The sequence below is a fragment of a genome, unplaced genomic scaffold (genome assembly GCF_019419815.1).
Source record: "Pyrus x bretschneideri cultivar Hongxiangsu unplaced genomic scaffold, Pyrus_bretschneideri_v1 Contig38, whole genome shotgun sequence".
Classification (NCBI taxonomy): Eukaryota; Viridiplantae; Streptophyta; class Magnoliopsida; order Rosales; family Rosaceae; genus Pyrus; species Pyrus x bretschneideri.
In genome coordinates this window covers 3,183,683-3,202,169 of record NW_025999701.1, presented here as the reverse complement: position 1 = coordinate 3,202,169, position 18,487 = coordinate 3,183,683, and the positions used below count along the sequence as shown (strand labels likewise).

The window sequence follows — 18,487 nt, the reverse complement described above, 5'->3', positions numbered from 1 at the left end:
ACCTAAAATGAATGGGTATGATCCTATTGGTGAAACAAATGTTAATGGTAAATTAAATTGTTGTTTTTCTATTTTAATAGACTCATTATTGATGCAATGTGTTAAGTAAACCGGTCTCTCATCAAACTGTGTTATTCTCACTGGTTTTGCTAATTTTTGTCTATATTTTTTTGGTACCAACTCTTCTCTTATGATGCTTTTTGTACTCCTTGTATCTGTCATAGCTGTTTTTTGTATCTTATGTTCTTTTACTAATTATATTTCACAATTTATAGTAATTAAAAAACTATTTTTTGGCTTTTCTATACTATAAACAATATTTTCTAATATTTTAGTGTTTTCTTGTGATTCTGCTGAATTAATTTCTAATAACTTATTATTATCACACTTTTCGCAGATGTATTATAGTATTTATTTGCAACTAATTTACTAAACTTATGACATTTTTCTGGCCAACTTAAATTAATGTATTTATATTCTTCTTCATGTTGTTCTTCTATGAATGCACATATATACTCTTCTAAATCACTATTTGTGCTACTTAAATCTTCCGAGTCTGAATCTATCATGTTAACACTTTCTATACTATAAATACTCTTGTTATCACTTAAATCATCTAAACTGTATATTGACTGAATATCTTCATTTTCTTCTAACTTAAACAACTCCATCAAATGTGCATTTTTCTCATGACTGTTTTCCTAATTTTGGACATTTAGGTCTAATATGTCCAACTTCTCCACATGAATAACATTTACAACTACTCTTATCTTTAGGTGCTTTATATTTTCTAATCCAAGCTCTGCCATTTCTTTTCGTAAATTGTTTTGGAATATATTTTTTCTTTTTATATGTTCTTGAATGTCTTATGCTGTTTGTAGGGTTTATATGACTTATATTTTTTTTTTGTATATTTTCTTATGCTTATGCTTGTTTTTCTTATGACAACCATACTGTTGTGGTAAGTCTATATTTTTACAACTCAGATAAAATTGTTTTCTAATTTGTCTCTTAACTTTTACTTGGCTACACTCTTGTCTAAATATATCATATACATGTTGAATTCTCGGTCTTATGCAATATCATTTTTCTTTGGATGCTTTTGCCATTCATTCCAAATCTTTTCTTCTATTGATCCTTTTATTTTTGTCATATAAGTATCTAATAAATTAATATCACTAATTCTATCTGTTTTTCCTAAATATTTATAGAAATCTATTGTATACTCAGTTATATACTATAAATCACAAATTTGCAATTGTTCTAAATTTCTAATTGCCCTTATTTGTTCTTGATCTAACCTATTATGATTTAAAAATTCTTGTTTAATCAAAGTAACAAAACCATCTATATTAAAATGTGCTTTAACTGCTTGATGTTCTGGATTTTGGACTTTCCATGACTGAAAATAATAAAAAACTAAACCATCCAAAGTATATTCAAAGTAATCTAACATATTTTGTGAATTACAAAAATCTAACATTAATGTTGCATGTACGCAACTCTTTTCCTATCTCTCAATCGTTCTTTCCCAATCTTGTGGATCTACATTATCTAAATTTAATATATTGCCAACTATATTAATTTGTTCTAACCTTCTCAAATATGGAATAATATTTTTTCTAGGTAGTTTTATCATACTTTTTTCTATGTAATCTACTTTTGCTTTTTCATTATATTGTTCATTTGTTGGTCTAAAAAATTGTTGATCAGTTCTACTTACGTGTCCTGGATTTTCTTTCTTCTGCTGTATTACATTCTTCTTTCAATTTGAATAAATTATTATTCTTTTGATCCTAAAATACGTTCTACTCCTATTTCTAAAATTAATTTTTTCATCTCTTCATCTGAAATTCTATGTAGTTCTAAATCATATATCCTATATTTTTCTAAGTACTGCTCTTCATCTAAATGATCAATATCTTCTATAAGCTTATCTACAATATGATAAAAAAATTTCTCAACTAAATTAATATCTAAATTATCAAAAGCCATACGTATACTCTCATTTTCGATCTCACTCTCATTTTCTTCTATATTTTTTAGTCTCTTGTAATTACTAAACCTAATTGTTGCGTTACCTGTACTAGTTTCATATACTTGTATTTTAACTGGTTGTTTATTTCTTGTTACTTGTAAATTAGGTAATGTCCACTGAGTTCCTTCTAAAAAGCTATTATCTACGGATTTTGCTTCTATCATATTTACATGTTTATTACCAAATGTTTGAACTAAATTTTGAAATTCTAAATTAAACTTATGATTATATTTATCAGACATTTTACCAATATAAATTAAGTTAATACATAAATTTTTATACTCTCCATTCATATTATAATTTTTTGTTCTTATGTACTTTAATATATTTACTAAATTTATTAATTGTCATAACATAATTTGGAATACATCCTATGATTGCTAAGTTTGAACTTAAATCTACTTCAGCTGTTGTTATTGCTGCTTGTTGGTGATTATCACATCTATCATCACACACACACACACACACACACACACTAATCCTATATGAATTTGATTAAAATGTGATTTTCTCAAATGAGTAACTGCTTCTTTACTAATTAAATTAAGTGTAACTTCTTTATCAATACAGCTAACTTCATGTTGACTGATGTTACTTACAATTCTGCTTCTATTTTCAAATAAACCTAATTGATACAAATTATATTTATTTTTCTGTGTTCTCTCAAAACCTCTTCAAATAAATTATTATGCTTCTTCTTCATTTGGATAAATATCTTCAGATCTAACTACTTCTTTTCTTTTTTTTTTCCTAAAGAGTTCCATTTTCTATTATCAAAAGGATTTAGCTTGGGTCTTCTAATATTATTATTTGCACTTAAAATTAATTTTTCTAATTTATCTAGCAAAGATGGTGGAAGTGATGAAGATGCGTTATCTAAAACTTGGTTTATTTTTGCTATTTGTTCTTCAACTTGATCTAATTTTTCAGCCAAACTTAAAACTAATTGAATAATTAAATTATTTTGCCTAATGAGAATATTACTACTGGCTACTTGTGTTGAAAAATTTGTTAAACTTACTGGTTCTTTGTCTAACTTACTAATTTCTTTCAAAGCTTGGATATATTTTCTGCTAGTTCTATAATCGGTCATTAAATTAATAATTAAACTAATAATTTATCTATTTCATTATGCAACTTATCTATTTGTTCACTTAACTCTTTTAGCACTAATTGAATTTTTTGGACTTCTAATTTTAACTGCTTTACTATTTCTAATGATCTAAATTTTACATGCTTCGGCTTACTATCTATGAGGTCAACAAGCTCTTTTATCTCTCTTTTGCTAGGAAATTTTTAAATATTTTTATTATTATCTTCTAACTGAGATGTAATATAGTCTAAATTTTTTCTAACTGTTTTTATGGAATTTTTCTGAAAATACTCTAACAACTGGTTTAGCAAATGATTATGCTTATTATTTTCTTATTTTATATTTTCTGGTTGACTAATAATAAGATCTACAATACTATTGGCTTGTGGATTTTCTTCACTATGCAAAATATAATTATGCTTTTTCAATGGAAAATAACAAACTAAACTATTTAGGTCTAAGGTTATTTTTCTTTTTTGAGGTTCACTAATTTCTAAATTAAGATAATCTATCATGAATTACAGTCTACCTTTCTCTAAAGTTACGACTAACTGATTTTTTAGAAACTCTCTTTCTTCTCTAAGGATCTCTAAAGTTTGATCTGTTGCTTTTTTTGCTTCTAAAACTTTGTACTGCACTTCTGTATTATTATATTTACGAATAAATGAATGATGTTCATGATAACCAAGATAAAACTTCTGCTTCTTCAAAATCCTGCTAATTCTTTTGGATATATATACTAATCTTCTCTTTATGCTATTTATAGTTGGGTGTATGTGACAATAAATATATGGTGGTTGTAGTTGACAAGGTCTACAAGGACAATAATATCTGTTGTTCATATAAAATAAACAAGTGTGATATCAGTTGTGTTAATCACTTCCGTCTTCAAGGTACTTTACTATTATAATTATACTATGAAAATGCTAAACTTGGCTCTGATACTAGATTCACACAGCAGGCCCAGTTAAATAGTCGGGTGACTATTATAATAACTAGACATAAAACCTTGCACATGGAACTCGACATGTTTCAGCATGACGGCCACTCGCGGTACAAGTATAAGGCCTTAACGGCTGAACTCAAAGGTACCTTGGTTAATGTCCAGTTATTTGTATGGCAAGCATTCAACTATAATAGAGTACTCGAGCAAAGTATGATCGTCAGTGTAATAGGTTAATAGTATAACTACAATAGTGTTTCCCTGTTTTGGACTATAAGTTTAATTAAACAAATACACTAAAGAAAGAAAAAAAAGCTTACTTAAGGCTTGGAGATTGTTTAAATATGTACACTTGAACTTTTATTGATATATAGAATGTTTACAAAGATAGTTGTTTACAAGAAAGTGTTTACAATGAAGTGTTTACAAGGATGTTATGAAGACTACGGATGTTTTGAGAGTATGAAGATGGTGTGAGTATATGGTGAGAGTAGGATGCTCAGGTGCTGATATGTTGATGTATCTTTACAATGAATAGAACTTCACTTATATATATTGAATGAGGATACAACGGTATAAAAATTTACAAATGGATGGTGTGGACATCTCCTTGGTATTTGTCACTTTGCTTCTACTGTTGCTGAAAATATCAGGACTGTTTTTGAAAACTTGTCTGACTTTTGCTTTGTTTGATAAATGCATGTGAACTTGCTTGTCTCCTTTTGCTTTGCATGTGAACATGCTGCATAGTTTTTCCTCCTGGAATTTTTATATTTGCTTTGATGAAGAGCATGTGACTTCTAATGGATGTTGGAAATTGGGATACTTTTGGTTTTTTTTTCTGTCAGAAGGTTTTCAAGGGCAACATTGCCATTTTTGAAATTATTTGTCCTTAAGGTTAAATGAAAGTTTTCTAGGGTGTTTCCATTAGTTTTCTCTTTTTTTTGTATCTTATATTTCTCTTTCTGGTTATGTATAAAAAGATGAATCCCTTTTGCCCTTTCTATCTCTGTTATGATGGTAGTGAGTGAACAACAAGGACAATATTCGTGATCTGAGTATTCGGATGATCACATGGTCCTAAAGATCTCTCTATTATGCATATTGGAATGGACCATCTGACGTTATCGATTCATTTCCTCACTTATTTTAAGGGTTCATAGATCTAAGTGCTTAAGGATATTTATTCCAACAGTTGACATCATGTATTTGATTCTCTGTTTACGTTGGATATATAGTAGGAAATAGCTAGGACAAGGATTAAAGATAAAAATTTGAGAAATAGTGTCAAACATGTCTCTTTAGTTGGAATTGTGTTTGAATTGCTTAGAACATGTTTGTGAAGTTATTTCAATGTGATACACATAGTATCAAAGCTTGAAACCAAACAAACAAACCATACCTTAAAAAAGGAAAAATAAAAATAAAAATAAAAAAAAAAAAAGGTGAAAAATTCAAGTTCAAATTTGTCATTTTGGCTATTTTGGTCTGGTCGATTGCCATGTACAAATCAACATTATGGACATTTTGCGAAATTTTAACCGGTCACCATATTGTTGCCCCCTCGATTCCTTTATTTTGAATACTTTCCAACAGTTTACATGTCCTTGGAAATTTAGGTCAAATATACCACATAAACTCTGCAAGTATTTTCAACATTACTTTGGAAGATGTGAAAAAATCATATGTGTACACTCAACCTAAAGTAACTAAAGCAAACCTCATTAGATATTTCACCAAATTAGATAATATGCGTATTACATCATGCTTCTCCCTAACATACAATTATCCTCATCGATCCTAGGTTTTGGTTTGACATTCTATATGCTTAAAACTTCTGCAAGTAAGACATTTACTTAGTATGAAGCATATATAAGTCCAAAAAAAGCAGATAGAAATATTATAATTTGAATGAGAGAGTTTTCAGTGTACCGGTAAGACGACTTGGTACACCAAGTGTCATAATATAAGTAAATGGACACTTGAAGGAAAAAATTCTACCAAATTACATTATGACGTTTGGTGTTCCAGATCGTATTTCCAGTACTTTAAAAAAATCTCTCCAAGATAAGCATGGTATGTATGATCATTTTTGTTGGGACCAATAGAATATTTGTTGGGAAAGATAGGAATTGATAAAAGTTAATAAGTAAATTGACAGTCTTTAGATCAAACTTTTTCTATCCTGTGTAATTAAATTGAGCAGACAAAATATTACAATATCTTCCACTATAAAAATGGAAGTAGAAAATATATTCTCACAAAAAAATGGCTAAACTATCTCTTCCATTCTCTCGAGAGCACTTTTTCTTTTCATATACGAGAGAGGTTCTCTTCGTTCTCAAACTCCCTTTAGTTTGGATTTTTTGATACATTATTTTAAATGTAAGGTTCCATCACAAATAGCCATGCATTTGTTGAATTTCATTAGAACTTTTACGTTCTCCCACTTCAATGTCAATGAATCATTATCATATCATTTGCTTTTGTTAGTGTTGGTATTGGTGCCATAAGGTGAAGAGTTTAGGAAAAGGAGCTGCCATCTTGTGAAAATTGAAGACGTCTCCATCTCGTGCAAAGTAAGGTTGCACAAAGGTAAAATTGTTCCGTGGATCAGATCTAGGAATTGAGCTTTATGTGGTACTTTGTTAGAACCTTATTTGCACTGGTGGATTGGACTCAGTGGAGAGTCTCCGATTTTTTAAACTAGAAGTGGGATTTTCCGGCCAACAACTCTATATGTTGTTTGTTATTTTTCTTGTTTACATATCTCACTCTTTGCATATGATATATGGCCACCATGATTTGTAAATAGATATGTTCATGCAACTAAGTTTATCAAAGTTAGAATGTGCCCTGAACTAGACCGTGGTCAACTAAGAACACTTCAATAAACCAAGTTTTAAATTGATTAATTCTACTGTTGGAAAAGTAACAAATATGATCTTAGTTGGTTGATGTTGCCAACAAGTCAATCAAGCAAATCTAGAATTTTTTATTACAGATTATTCCGTATGATACCAATTTCACATAACATGATTAACATTCAATACATGACCAAAATTCTTATCCAGTCTTGAACATCAAACAAGGTCATACAAACAAGCTCTTTGAAATTCCAAGAGGAATCGAGAGTGACCTCCAAATATGGAAATAAAGGGAAAGGCTACCCCGATAACTAATTTGACCTACAAAAACGAAGTTTTTTCTCCCTATATGAGGTCGACTTAACTAAGTTGGGACTAGGTGGGGTCGGCTTAAGTAAGTTGACCACAATAAAGAAAATAACTAACACAGCTGTTCCTTGGATGAAACATAAAACTAGCTGCCCTATCACCCGACGAATCATAACCCAGAGTCTGTAGAGTACTGAGGGAAAATAGCCAATCTTACTATCTGCTGCTTCTTTGATGTTGTTAGATTCTAGTAAACCGAAGATCATCAAGGCAGCCGCAGAATTATCCGCATCTTGTTTTCTTGGCCTTTCATATCCCATCGTATATAGCAGGCCATCGGGAGTTGCAATTTTAGCTGATGATACATATCTCTTCTTGTGCGCAGGACCAGATTCTTTCTCAATTCTACAATAGCAAAGTAAATACGCATGGATTGTTTAAAAATATTATCAACAGCATAATTCCAAAAACACAATTTTTTTAACTGAATATGTTCATACTCGTAAGTTGGTCTGGGGATCCTCTTCTTGTCACAAAGCACATTCAAATTCTTTATAGCTTCATTTTCAGCAACAACTTCAACTGACTCGGAGCTTATGCCGAATGTTTTGGACAACTCAGATAGAGCTTTTCTTGCAGCATGAAGCCTTGCAATTGCCATATGTTTATAAGATGCCGAGGCAACTAAGATACCATCAACATACACACTAGCAGTACTTAAATTATGCCAATAATTTCTCCCCCCTTTGATGTTAACCAACTTTCTGTGCTTCTCGCAAAGCTTACACAACACTGACACGGGATGATCCGACAATCTTTCAAGAGTAATTATAGGCTCCAAAAGATGCTTAAATTTCTACAAATGTACCACAGCAGACAATTAAAACAAAAACCACTAGTTAGAGTTCAAACAAACTTCCAAACCCTAATTAAAAACTCAATGAAAGGTGTGAAGACCTGTATTTTAAAAATAATACTTATATGTTAATTAAGTGTTAAATATAGTATTAGTTTCCGAGAGACTACGCATCCTTTATTAATTTCATGTTGCACTGATTTATGTATATATGTTATTTATATTTTATTATTTCATTGGTGATTAAAAATAAGATTATTTTATATTATTTTATCTATAGTTATCTGTAGCTTTGGGCGGTGTAAGTTAGGATTGGGGTATGTCTATATAGGGGTCGAAGTTTTGCTAAATTGCCGCACTAACCAAATTATCTACCGTCCGTATCAAAATTGTGTCACAAAGCTATTAGGTAATGGTACGGCATTTGTACCGTATCATAAATTTTTGGTACAATAATGGTATTCAAAATCATTAGGCTATCTCCAATCGAAAGGGTTATGTTTAGCCGCCGTCTAGATTATAGCCCTGCAAAAAAATTATTTTTAATGAACACTGCCAGACCATATTTATATATCATCTCCAATCAAAGGGGACTATTTTTTAGCTCTCTCAATAATTTATTATTTTTAAGTTTGTTCTTTAACTTTATTGGTTAATTGAATTAAACTATCATATTTATAAATGAGTAACTCTTCATATTTCTTATCTTTATATAATCTTAATAATTTTTCGGAATGCTACGTTTGTTTTGCTTAAAAAAAAAAATTTGGATAGGAGTTTAAGGAATGTGAAGAATTGAAATAAAATGAGATAAGATAGTATAGAATTGTGAAAAGAATGTGATAAATGGTGTAGAAATGGCTTAAATACTTATTATAATTTTTAATTATAATTTTTTTTTTAAATTTCATCTTTATGAAAGAAAAAAAAATCAAATCAAATCCAATGGCTATCTGACGTCAGCTAGCATGTGAGTTGCTGACAATTGGCCCAGCATTTTGGATGTATCGTATGTATAGGTATATCGTATGTATAGGTATAGGGGTAGTATTAGTAGCAAAGAGATGAAGAAGCTTGTCCCAAGCCTCCTTGGATGTCTTGGCAGAGGCAATAAGGGAGATGACCTGCGGGGAGACGGACGCAAGAATCGCATGAAGGAGGAGTTGATCTTCCCGAATCCAAAAGGTGCAAAGCACGGTTTAAGTGGTTGATGGGCAGAGATGAGAACCATCCACATAACCCATGAGGTCGTAGCCGTAAAGAAGGGCGTTGAACTGAGCACGCCAGGATGGGTAATTGGTGGGTGTGAGTTTCATAGGTAATTGGGCTGTAGCGTTTATGGTGATCAAGGTGGGAGTAGTGGAGTTAAGGTCTGGTAGAAGGTTGGTTGTAGCGGCGTCAGTGGCCATGGATGAAGACAGGAAAGAGAGGGATCAAAAAAAAAAAAAAATTGCTCGTTGGAGTTTTTTGGGCTCGTGATACCATATAGAATTGATATGTTTTGTTGATTTGAATTGGAGTGAAAAAGACCAGGAAAGAAGAGAGAGAGACGGAACTGGAGTTTTTGCTGGAAGAATATTTATACAGAGATATATAGAAAATAGAAAGCGATTTAGATGTTTGTTAGGGTTTAGAGAAACAAATTAATATTTTAAGGTTGGGATTGGGATGTTTAGAGAGCGGCCGCCTCTTCTTGTTATAAATAGGCATCTGTGCAGCAATGCTTGCTCTTTCGAAGCATGAAAACTGAGAGGGAGAGAGTTGTTTCTTTGTGGTTTCTGTTGAGAGAGAGAGAGAGAGAGAGAGGGAGATAGAGAGATCGATTGAGAGAGGGAGGAAGGACTGTGGAGTCACTCTGGAGCTTGCTATGTATGGGATTTTATCAAGGTGGTGAACTCTTGTAATAGAGAGTTGGAGTGATACTTTGGAGTCCAGGTAGGGGAAGTAAGACAGACTTTTACGGAGATTGATTATATTAAATTTTGTGGAATTTTATATTATTATTTATCTCATTAATTGATTACTCTTGTTGAGTGTTACTTGGATATGTGTACATTATTGTTTCGTTGGATGTCTGTTTGTTACTGACTATGGAATTACTCTTGGTTGAGAATATATTGTGGAATATGTGAATGATAAAATGAAAGTATTTATGAATCATTCATGATGTGTCATGTGGTTGGAGATTCGGAGTTGCGAAAGGAATTGTGGAAAATAGGGTAATGGAAATGATCCTTTGTGTAGTTGAGCCAAACTCTTAGTAGGTACCAAGTTTCAGGCGATCCCATAGTGCACAATTTCTTTTAGGGTAATTTGGTATTGGCGATGAAGGGTTTTGGCTAGACAACTAATAAAAGAGGAAATTAAGTTACAGGGGGTTAATTTGTATAATAGAACATTCAAATCACCATTGCAAAGGTAAAATGTATGGTATGGGAAGTACAGGTCCGCGCGTTTTATTATATAGATTAACAGGTTGAGTAGAGGATGTTAAGTCGCATTGCATTCACACATTGTCATTTTAATTTCCATGACTGGTAATATGTTATAGTTGAACTGTGTGTTGCCTTGCACACGACTATTGACGAAGAACTAATCTCGCCTAATCCTTCTCCACAAAATTAAATATATACATAAAAGAAAAGGTTATGTCTCTACTGAGCTGTCGAAACTCGCCTCTATATTGTTACGCAGGTTTACAAACTAGACCTTCAAGAGGGTAGGCGGGATGAGGTCGGACTATATGTGAGGCTAGAGTTTGTATTTATTTATTTTTAGCCTTGTAAAGAGTTCTTATCTTCTATTTATAAGAGGAATTAATTTTTCATACTGTTTCACTAAGTTTTTATCAATTTATTTAATTTTTAGCTCGCAGTCCGGATATGGATTTTTCTACTGATCCGGTCCGGGGCGTGATAAAAGGTTTCCATAATTGTTATACAAAATGAAAGAAGCAAATGAAATACGCACCATCCATAGTTTGTCCAGATCAAAGTTCAAGTCAATGTATATAGTATAGAATTGATATGTTTTGTTGATTTGAATTCTGATGAGCTTGGTTGTTTTATATACATCTTACACACACACATGCAATAAACTAATGTTGTAAAGGTGGCGTGCTTGCTGTCCATGCTGCAACACATCAGAGCACATGAGCTGTACCATGTGGTAGTCTGCTGTTAAGGAATGTTGCAGCCACGTGCAGTATTCCTTCTGTCCAGGTTGTATTCCAATTGTGCAGTTGATGGAGCAGATTGTGTTGTTGACGAACTGATCTCCTTTGATGTAGGAGATTCCTTAACGTGGTTGTTTTATATACATCTTACACACACACATGCAATAAACTAATGTTGTAAAGGTGGCGTGCTTGCTGTCCATGCTGCAACACATCAGAGCACATAAGCTGTACCATGTGGTAGTCTGCTGTCAAGGAATGTTGCAGCCACGTGCAGTATTCCTTCTGTCCAGGTTGTATTCCAATTGTGCAGTTGATGGAGCAGATTGTGTTGTTGACGAACTGATCTCCTTTGATGTAGGAGATTCCTTAACATGGTTGTTTTATATACATCTTACACACACACATGCAATAAACTAATGTTGTAAAGGTGGCGTGCTTGCTGTCCATGCTGCAACACATCAGAGCACATGAGCTGTACCATGTGGTAGTCTGCTGTCAAGGAATGTTGCAGCCACGTGCAGTATTCCTTCTGTCCAGGTTGTATTCCAATTGTGCAGTTGATGGAGCAGATTGTGTTGTTGACGAACTGATCTCCTTTGATGTAGGAGATTCCTTAACACGCCCCCGCAAGACGGTGGCACCATCGGAGACACCGATCTTGGAACGAAGGAGATGGAAACGTGGACGTGACAAGGATTTGGTTAGAGCGTCTGCAAGCTGATCAGTAGTGGAGACATGAGAGACTTGAAGAAGACCACGAGTGACACGATCCCGTACAAACTAAAAATCAATATTGATATGCTTCATACGGGAATGGAGAACAGGATTAGCATAATAGAACATGGCTCCAATGTTATCACAAGAAACAGCCGGTGTTGTGGGGAGAGAAATGCCAAGTTCATGCAGTAAGGACTGAATCCATATGAGTTCAGCAGTGGTGGCAGCAATGGCCCGATATTCGGCTTCGGTAGAGGAGCGAGAGACAGAGCGCTGCTTTCGGGAGCTCCAAGAGATGAGATTGCCACCGAGATAGACAACATAGCCAGTCGTAGATTTGCGATCATCACGCTCACCAGCCCAGTCAGCATTGGAAAAGGCATAGAGACGATGAGAGGGGCGACGACAAAGATGAAGGCCAAAGGAAATGGTACCCTTCAAGTAGCGGAGAAGACGCTTGAGCGCTTGCCAGTGAGTCTCGGAAGGAGAATGCATGAATTGAGAGAGCTTATTGACTATGAAGGAGATGTCAGGGCGTGTAAGGCTGAGGTATTGAAGTCCACCAACAAGACGACGGTAGGGAGTGGGATCCGTTGGGGAGGAGCCATCATGGAGCATGAGTGAGTAAATGGTGGAGAGAGGCGTACTGACAGCCTTTGCACCATCCATCTTGGCATTGACAAGAAGATCATGAATGTACTTGTGCTGAGAGAGAAATAGGCCAGTGGCTGTGGGAATGACTTCAACACCAAGAAAGTAATGTAGGGAGCCCAGGTCTTTGACGGAGAACCGAGTTGCCAACAGGTGAATGAACTTTGCTACAAGTGAGGAATCGTTTCCTGTAATAAGAAGATCATCAACATAAACCAAAAAATAAATTACAGCAGTCCCATTTTTCAAGAGAAAGAGTGAGGCATCAGAGATGGCATTGACAAAGCCATGGGAGAGCAGAAATGAGTGTAATTCCTTGTACCATGCCCGGGGAGCCTGTTTGAGGCCATATAGGGCTTTCCTCAATTTACACACATGAGATGGATGATTAGAGTCAACAAAACCAGGTGGTTGGACCATATAGACATTTTCACGGAGTGTGCCATGAAGGAAGCCATTGTTGACGTCCAACTGACGAATTGGCCACTCATGAGTCACGGCAAGATGCAAAACAATGCGTATGGTAGTAGGTTTGATCACCGGACTGAAAGTATCTGAAAAATCAACACCAGGACGTTGGTGAAAACCCTTGGCAACTAAGCGTGCCTTGTACCTGTCAATAGTGCCATCAGGATGCCGTTTGATACGAAACACCCACTTACAACCAATAAGATTTTGAGAGGGAAGGGAAGGAACGAGCTCCCATGTACCATTGCAAATTAACACATTGAACTCATTGGACATTGCTTGTCGCCAAAGGGGATTCTTGACAGCCTGAGAGACACATGTCGGTTCAACTGAGGAGAGAATGGGATGTTTAGTAGCAGTCGTAGCATACCGAGGATTGGGTTTGTGGATACCGGCTTTGGCACGGGTGATCATGGAATGATTGGGGAGCACAAGAGGTACCGGGGGGGGGGGGGGTTGGGGGAGGTTGGGTTAGAGGATGGAAAGGTGACAACAGTCATATGAGGGTTTCTAGTGTATGTACGAACGGGGTTGTTGGGCGGAGGTTGCTGGACGTGATCAGTTTGGGTTGAAGAATGTGGTGGGGTGAATATAGGTGCGGTAGAGGTAGGGACCAATGCTTGGCGATTGGGTGACGGTAAGAGAGAAGGGATAACAGCAGCAATAGGGATCGGGGCAGCGGATGGTGACGGTTCTGAGACAGGGACAGATTCTGATGATGATGATGTTGTGACGTGTGGTGGTAGTGAAGAAGAAACAACCGACTCAACAGGCCTGGTGGGTAAGTGGACAGGAACATGAGTAACTGGAGAAAGAGAAGAGACCCAAGTGTGAGAGTTATCAACCGTGACATGGGGAGTGGAGGAAGGGAGGTTAGCAAGAGGAAAAGTGGACTCATCGAATTGAACATGCCGAGAGATAAAAAGTTTGTGGGAGGAAAGATCAAGACAATGAAACGCACTTTGATTGGATGAGTAACCAAGGAAGAGACATGGGCGGGAACGAGGGAGTAATTTATTGGAATTGTAAGGACGTAACCAAGGAAAACACAAGCACCCAAATGTACGAAGACGGGAGTAGTTGGGTTGTTCATCAAAGAGTTGAGTAAATGGGGAGAGATTATTAAGAATCAGAGTGGGCATACGGTTGATAAGATAGGTAGCTGTTTTAAAGGCATAAGACCAATAGGTAAGAGGTAAAGAAGCTTGATGAAGAAATGTGAGACCAGTTTCAACAATATGACGATGTCGTCGTTCGGCGACTCCATTGTGTTGAGGAGTGTGAGGTGGTGTAAGAAGATGGGTGATGCCATTGGATGAGAGAAAATGTTGGAGTTTGATAAATTCGCCCCCACCATCAGTGTATAACCTAGTGATTTTTCTTTTGAAGTAATTTTCAACAAGTGCTTTGAAGGTGACAAAAGTGGAAAACACATCAGATTTCTTTTTGAGAGGGTAGAGCCATATATATTTTGTAAAATGATCAACAAAGATAACATAGTAAGAAAAACCATCAATTGAAGAGTATGGAGCAGGGCCCCAAACATCACTATAAATGAGGTCTAATGCACCATGACTGGTGAGAGACGAAGTACCAAACGGGAGACGATGGCTTTTATTACATAGACATGAATGACAAACAGACTTGAACAACTTGGAAGACACATTAATGGAAGACATACGAAGGACTTGTTGGAGAGTTTGATGGCTGGGGTGACCAAGACGACGATGCCAGAGGTTGGGAGAGACCACCACACCCACCATGGCTTGTGGTTGATGAAATGATTTAGGAGACCACTCGTACAGATCATCCTTATTCGGGCCTCGAAGAAGAACCGCCCCCGTGCTCAGATCCTTGACATGGAAAAAATCAGGAAAAAGTTCAATAGAGGTATTATTTTGTTTATTAAATTTAGAGATAGAAATAATGTCTTTTTTCATAGAAGGAACACATAGAACGTTTGATAAGCTGAAAGATTGGGAGGATGAGGAGGGTAAAGTGGTTGAACCGACATGTGTGATACCCAAACCTGAACCATTACCAATAATTATTTCATCAGGACCATCATATATGGTTGTACCAAAGAGAGTGTTGACATTGGAGGTAACATGGTGAGAGGCACCAGAATCAAGCAACCATGTTGGAGAAGAGGTGGACCGGCCATGGGTGGTAGGATTGGCCACGAGCGGACTGGAAGGTCCAGATTGGAGTTGAGGGCAGCGTTTGGCACTATGACCTTGAGTGCCACACCATTGACAGAAACCACGATAACCTGTGTTGTTCATGTTGGTAGAGCGGTGACCATTGTCGGTGAAAGATTGTTGGATGGGCTTGTAGGAACCACGAGAATTGGTGGCAATGGAAGATGTGTGGGGGTGCTCAAAGGAACTACAAGAAGGATTGCGAGAGAGAAAGGACCCACGGTTGGAGTTGGAGTTGTGAGAGCGGAAGCCACGATTTGAGGTGTGGAAGCGAGATGTCTGAGTGACATTGGCAGTGATCACTGGGGGTACAACAATGGTATCATCACGCTTGAGAGCAGCTTCATGTTCAACCAGTTTGTCATGCAGGTTTTCAAAAGAGATTGAGGTGTCGCGGGAACGAACTACCGTAGCAATTTCCTTGAAGTCCGAGCCAACACCATTAAGGATGTAGATGAGGAGATCATCATCAGAGAGGGGGACATCAATGATGGCAAGCTCGTCTGCAATAATGCGGACTTCTTGTAGATACTCAGAGACAGGCTTGTTCTCACGACGCAGGAGAGTAAGGTGTTCTTTGAGACCAAGAACGCGGGCACGGGCTTTGCTAGCAAAGAGATGAAGAAGCTTGTCCCAAGCCTCCTTGGATGTCTTGGCAGAGGCAATAAGGGAGATGACCTGCGGGGAGACGGAAGCAAGAATCGCATGAAGGAGGAGTTGATCTTGCCGAATCCAAAAGGTGCGAAGCACGGTTTGAGTGGTTGATGGGCAGAGATGAGAACCATCCACATAACCCATGAGGTCGTAGCCGTAAAGAAGGGCGTTGAACTGAGCACGCCAGGATGGGTAATTGGTGGGTGTGAGTTTCACAGGTAATTGGGCTGTAGCGTTTATGGTGATCAAGGTGTGAGTAGTGGAGTTAAGGTCTGGTAGAAGGTTGGTTGTAGCGGCGTCAGTGGCCATGGATGAAGACAGGAAAGAGAGGGATCAAAAAAAAAAAAAAATTGCTCGTTGGAGTTTTTTGGGCTCGTGATACCATATAGAATTGATATGTTTTGTTGATTTGAATTTTGATGAGCTTGGTTGTTTTATATACATCTTACACACACACATGCAATAAACTAATGTTGTAAAGGTGGCGTGCTTGCTGTCCATGCTGCAACACATCAGAGCACATGAGCTGTACCATGTGGTAGTCTGCTGTCAAGGAATGTTGCAGCCACGTGCAATATTCCTTCTGTCCAGGTTGTATTCCAATTGTGCAGTTGATGGAGCAGATTGTGTTGTTGACGAACTGATCTCCTTTGATGTAGGAGATTCCTTAACATATAGCAGCTGCCACTGACTTGACAATATCTCCAAGAACATGACTGGGTTGTATAGTCCCATCATATACAAGCGTCGTCTCATATTTTTCATTCCATTCCGATACCGCTTTGGCAAACTCCCCAACCTAAAATTTAAACCAAATTGCTCATAAAAACAAAAGTAAAAATACCATTACTTAATGCTGCCACAAATCTTTTAAACAAATTTCAACAAGAAATACACAATGAAAACTTACATCAAAAAGACCCGCTTTTGAAATACTATCTTATGTGTGACACAGTTTCATTTACAAACTTCTTCATAGAAATAAGAAATTAATGTTCACGTTAGTTAGTTGGTAATCAAAAGCTCATCTAATATGTTAGTGACTATAATTGTATATACACATTTTTTCTCTCTCTTTTATGACAGATCAGTCTTTCTTCAAAACACATGGGGTCAAATATATTTTTTTTCTTATTAAAAAAGATGTTATTGGCATTTAAAGAAACAAAGACCTTCATCCTGCACGAGTTTAATACATTTTTTTTTCCTTATATTTCAATGTATGATTTTTTTTTTCTTTTAGTATGCCAAATTGCCAATAATAGCTCCTCTGAAAGTTAAAAACCTCTACAAATTGCAAATTCAACTTTTCAACTTAAAAAAAGTACTAAAAATGATAATAATACAGTATGTATGTAACAATTAAAAGAAATCAGCGAGAGCACAAACAATGACCTTATCATCGAGAGCAGGTGCATTGTGGCGAAGGTAGCCATAAAAACCATGTTTAACAGCGGCGCATGCGAACTTCACCATATTAACATTGGCGGAGCAGAGCTTAGATAAGTTGCCTTGATCAATGTTGGGGTAAGCAAGAAAGAGGTGCCTACTCATAGCGATTTCAAGGGCGGCCTGGCCAAGCCCCTTGAGACGCTTATATGAGGGAGAGTAAGTGATGGAGGAGTGTGTGAGAGCTTGCTCTAGAAGTCTCTTGTCCTTGAAGTTGTGACCTACGATTTTCTCCATGGCCGTCACTGAATCTTTCATTTCCGGCGATGGCTGGAGCTCGCGATTGAGAGACGCCGAGGTAGTGAAGAGTTTCATGTTGCTGAATAGGAATATTGCCGTTGAGGTGTGGTGAAGTAAAACTATCTAGTTGGATTTGGAATTGCAAATACCAGAAAATTCTCTTAAGTAGTGATGGAAAGCAATTAAGTTAAGCAACCTTATTAGTTAAAGTAAGGAATCTATTCCCCATTTGCGCGGAAAAGAATGTTAAAGGAAAAGAAAAAAGAATAAGCTGTAATACGGTGTGGCCGAGGTTGTCATGTAGGGATTGGTTGATGAATCATCGGAATCGATTCCCCATTTGCATCAAAAGTTTAAAGATCTTGAGTTTCTCAACTGTTAACAATTGATTTTACGTTAGAATACCTTCCTCCGATGTATCCAAGACCTCGCCACTTTTCAGCATCTCAACCACACTACTCTACAGACTTTTGGTTGCTTTGTTCACCGTGGGTTTGGGTCATTGCTGGAGTCTTTGTTGAGTGAAAATCAGATTGTTCTGGTTCCACGACTGGTGAACCAGATCTTGGTAACCAAGTTGCTGGTTAAAGAGCTCAAGGCTGCTATGGAGGTGGAGAGAGAAGAAGATGGGCGGTTTTCAAAGCAGAGCTTGAGCGACGTTGTAAAAATTGTAATGGATAGGGAGAGTGAGGGGGTATTACGGTGAAGAACAACCATGCAAAGTGGAGGGAAGTGGCTATATTGATCAAGCCTAGCACGTGGACAATAGAAATGGGATGATGTAGAGCGCATGTGACCATTTGGCTGAGCGCGTGGTGCTCTG

At 36.5% G+C, this 18,487-nt stretch overlaps 1 protein-coding gene across 1 annotated transcript; it reads right to left on the bottom strand.

Annotated features, from left to right (window-relative positions):
• Positions 1-16,361: 16,361 nt before the first annotated feature.
• On the bottom strand, positions 16,362-17,783 carry LOC103940905 (ribonuclease 3-like protein 2). Its single transcript, XM_018645921.2, has 2 exons — positions 17,371-17,783; positions 16,362-16,774 (listed from the first exon to the last, which is right to left on the bottom strand). The coding sequence occupies exons 1-2, from the start codon at positions 17,737-17,739 to the stop codon at positions 16,643-16,645; spliced, it is 501 nt and encodes a 166-aa protein (XP_018501437.2). The 5' UTR covers positions 17,740-17,783; the 3' UTR covers positions 16,362-16,642.
• Positions 17,784-18,487: the final 704 nt, after the last annotated feature.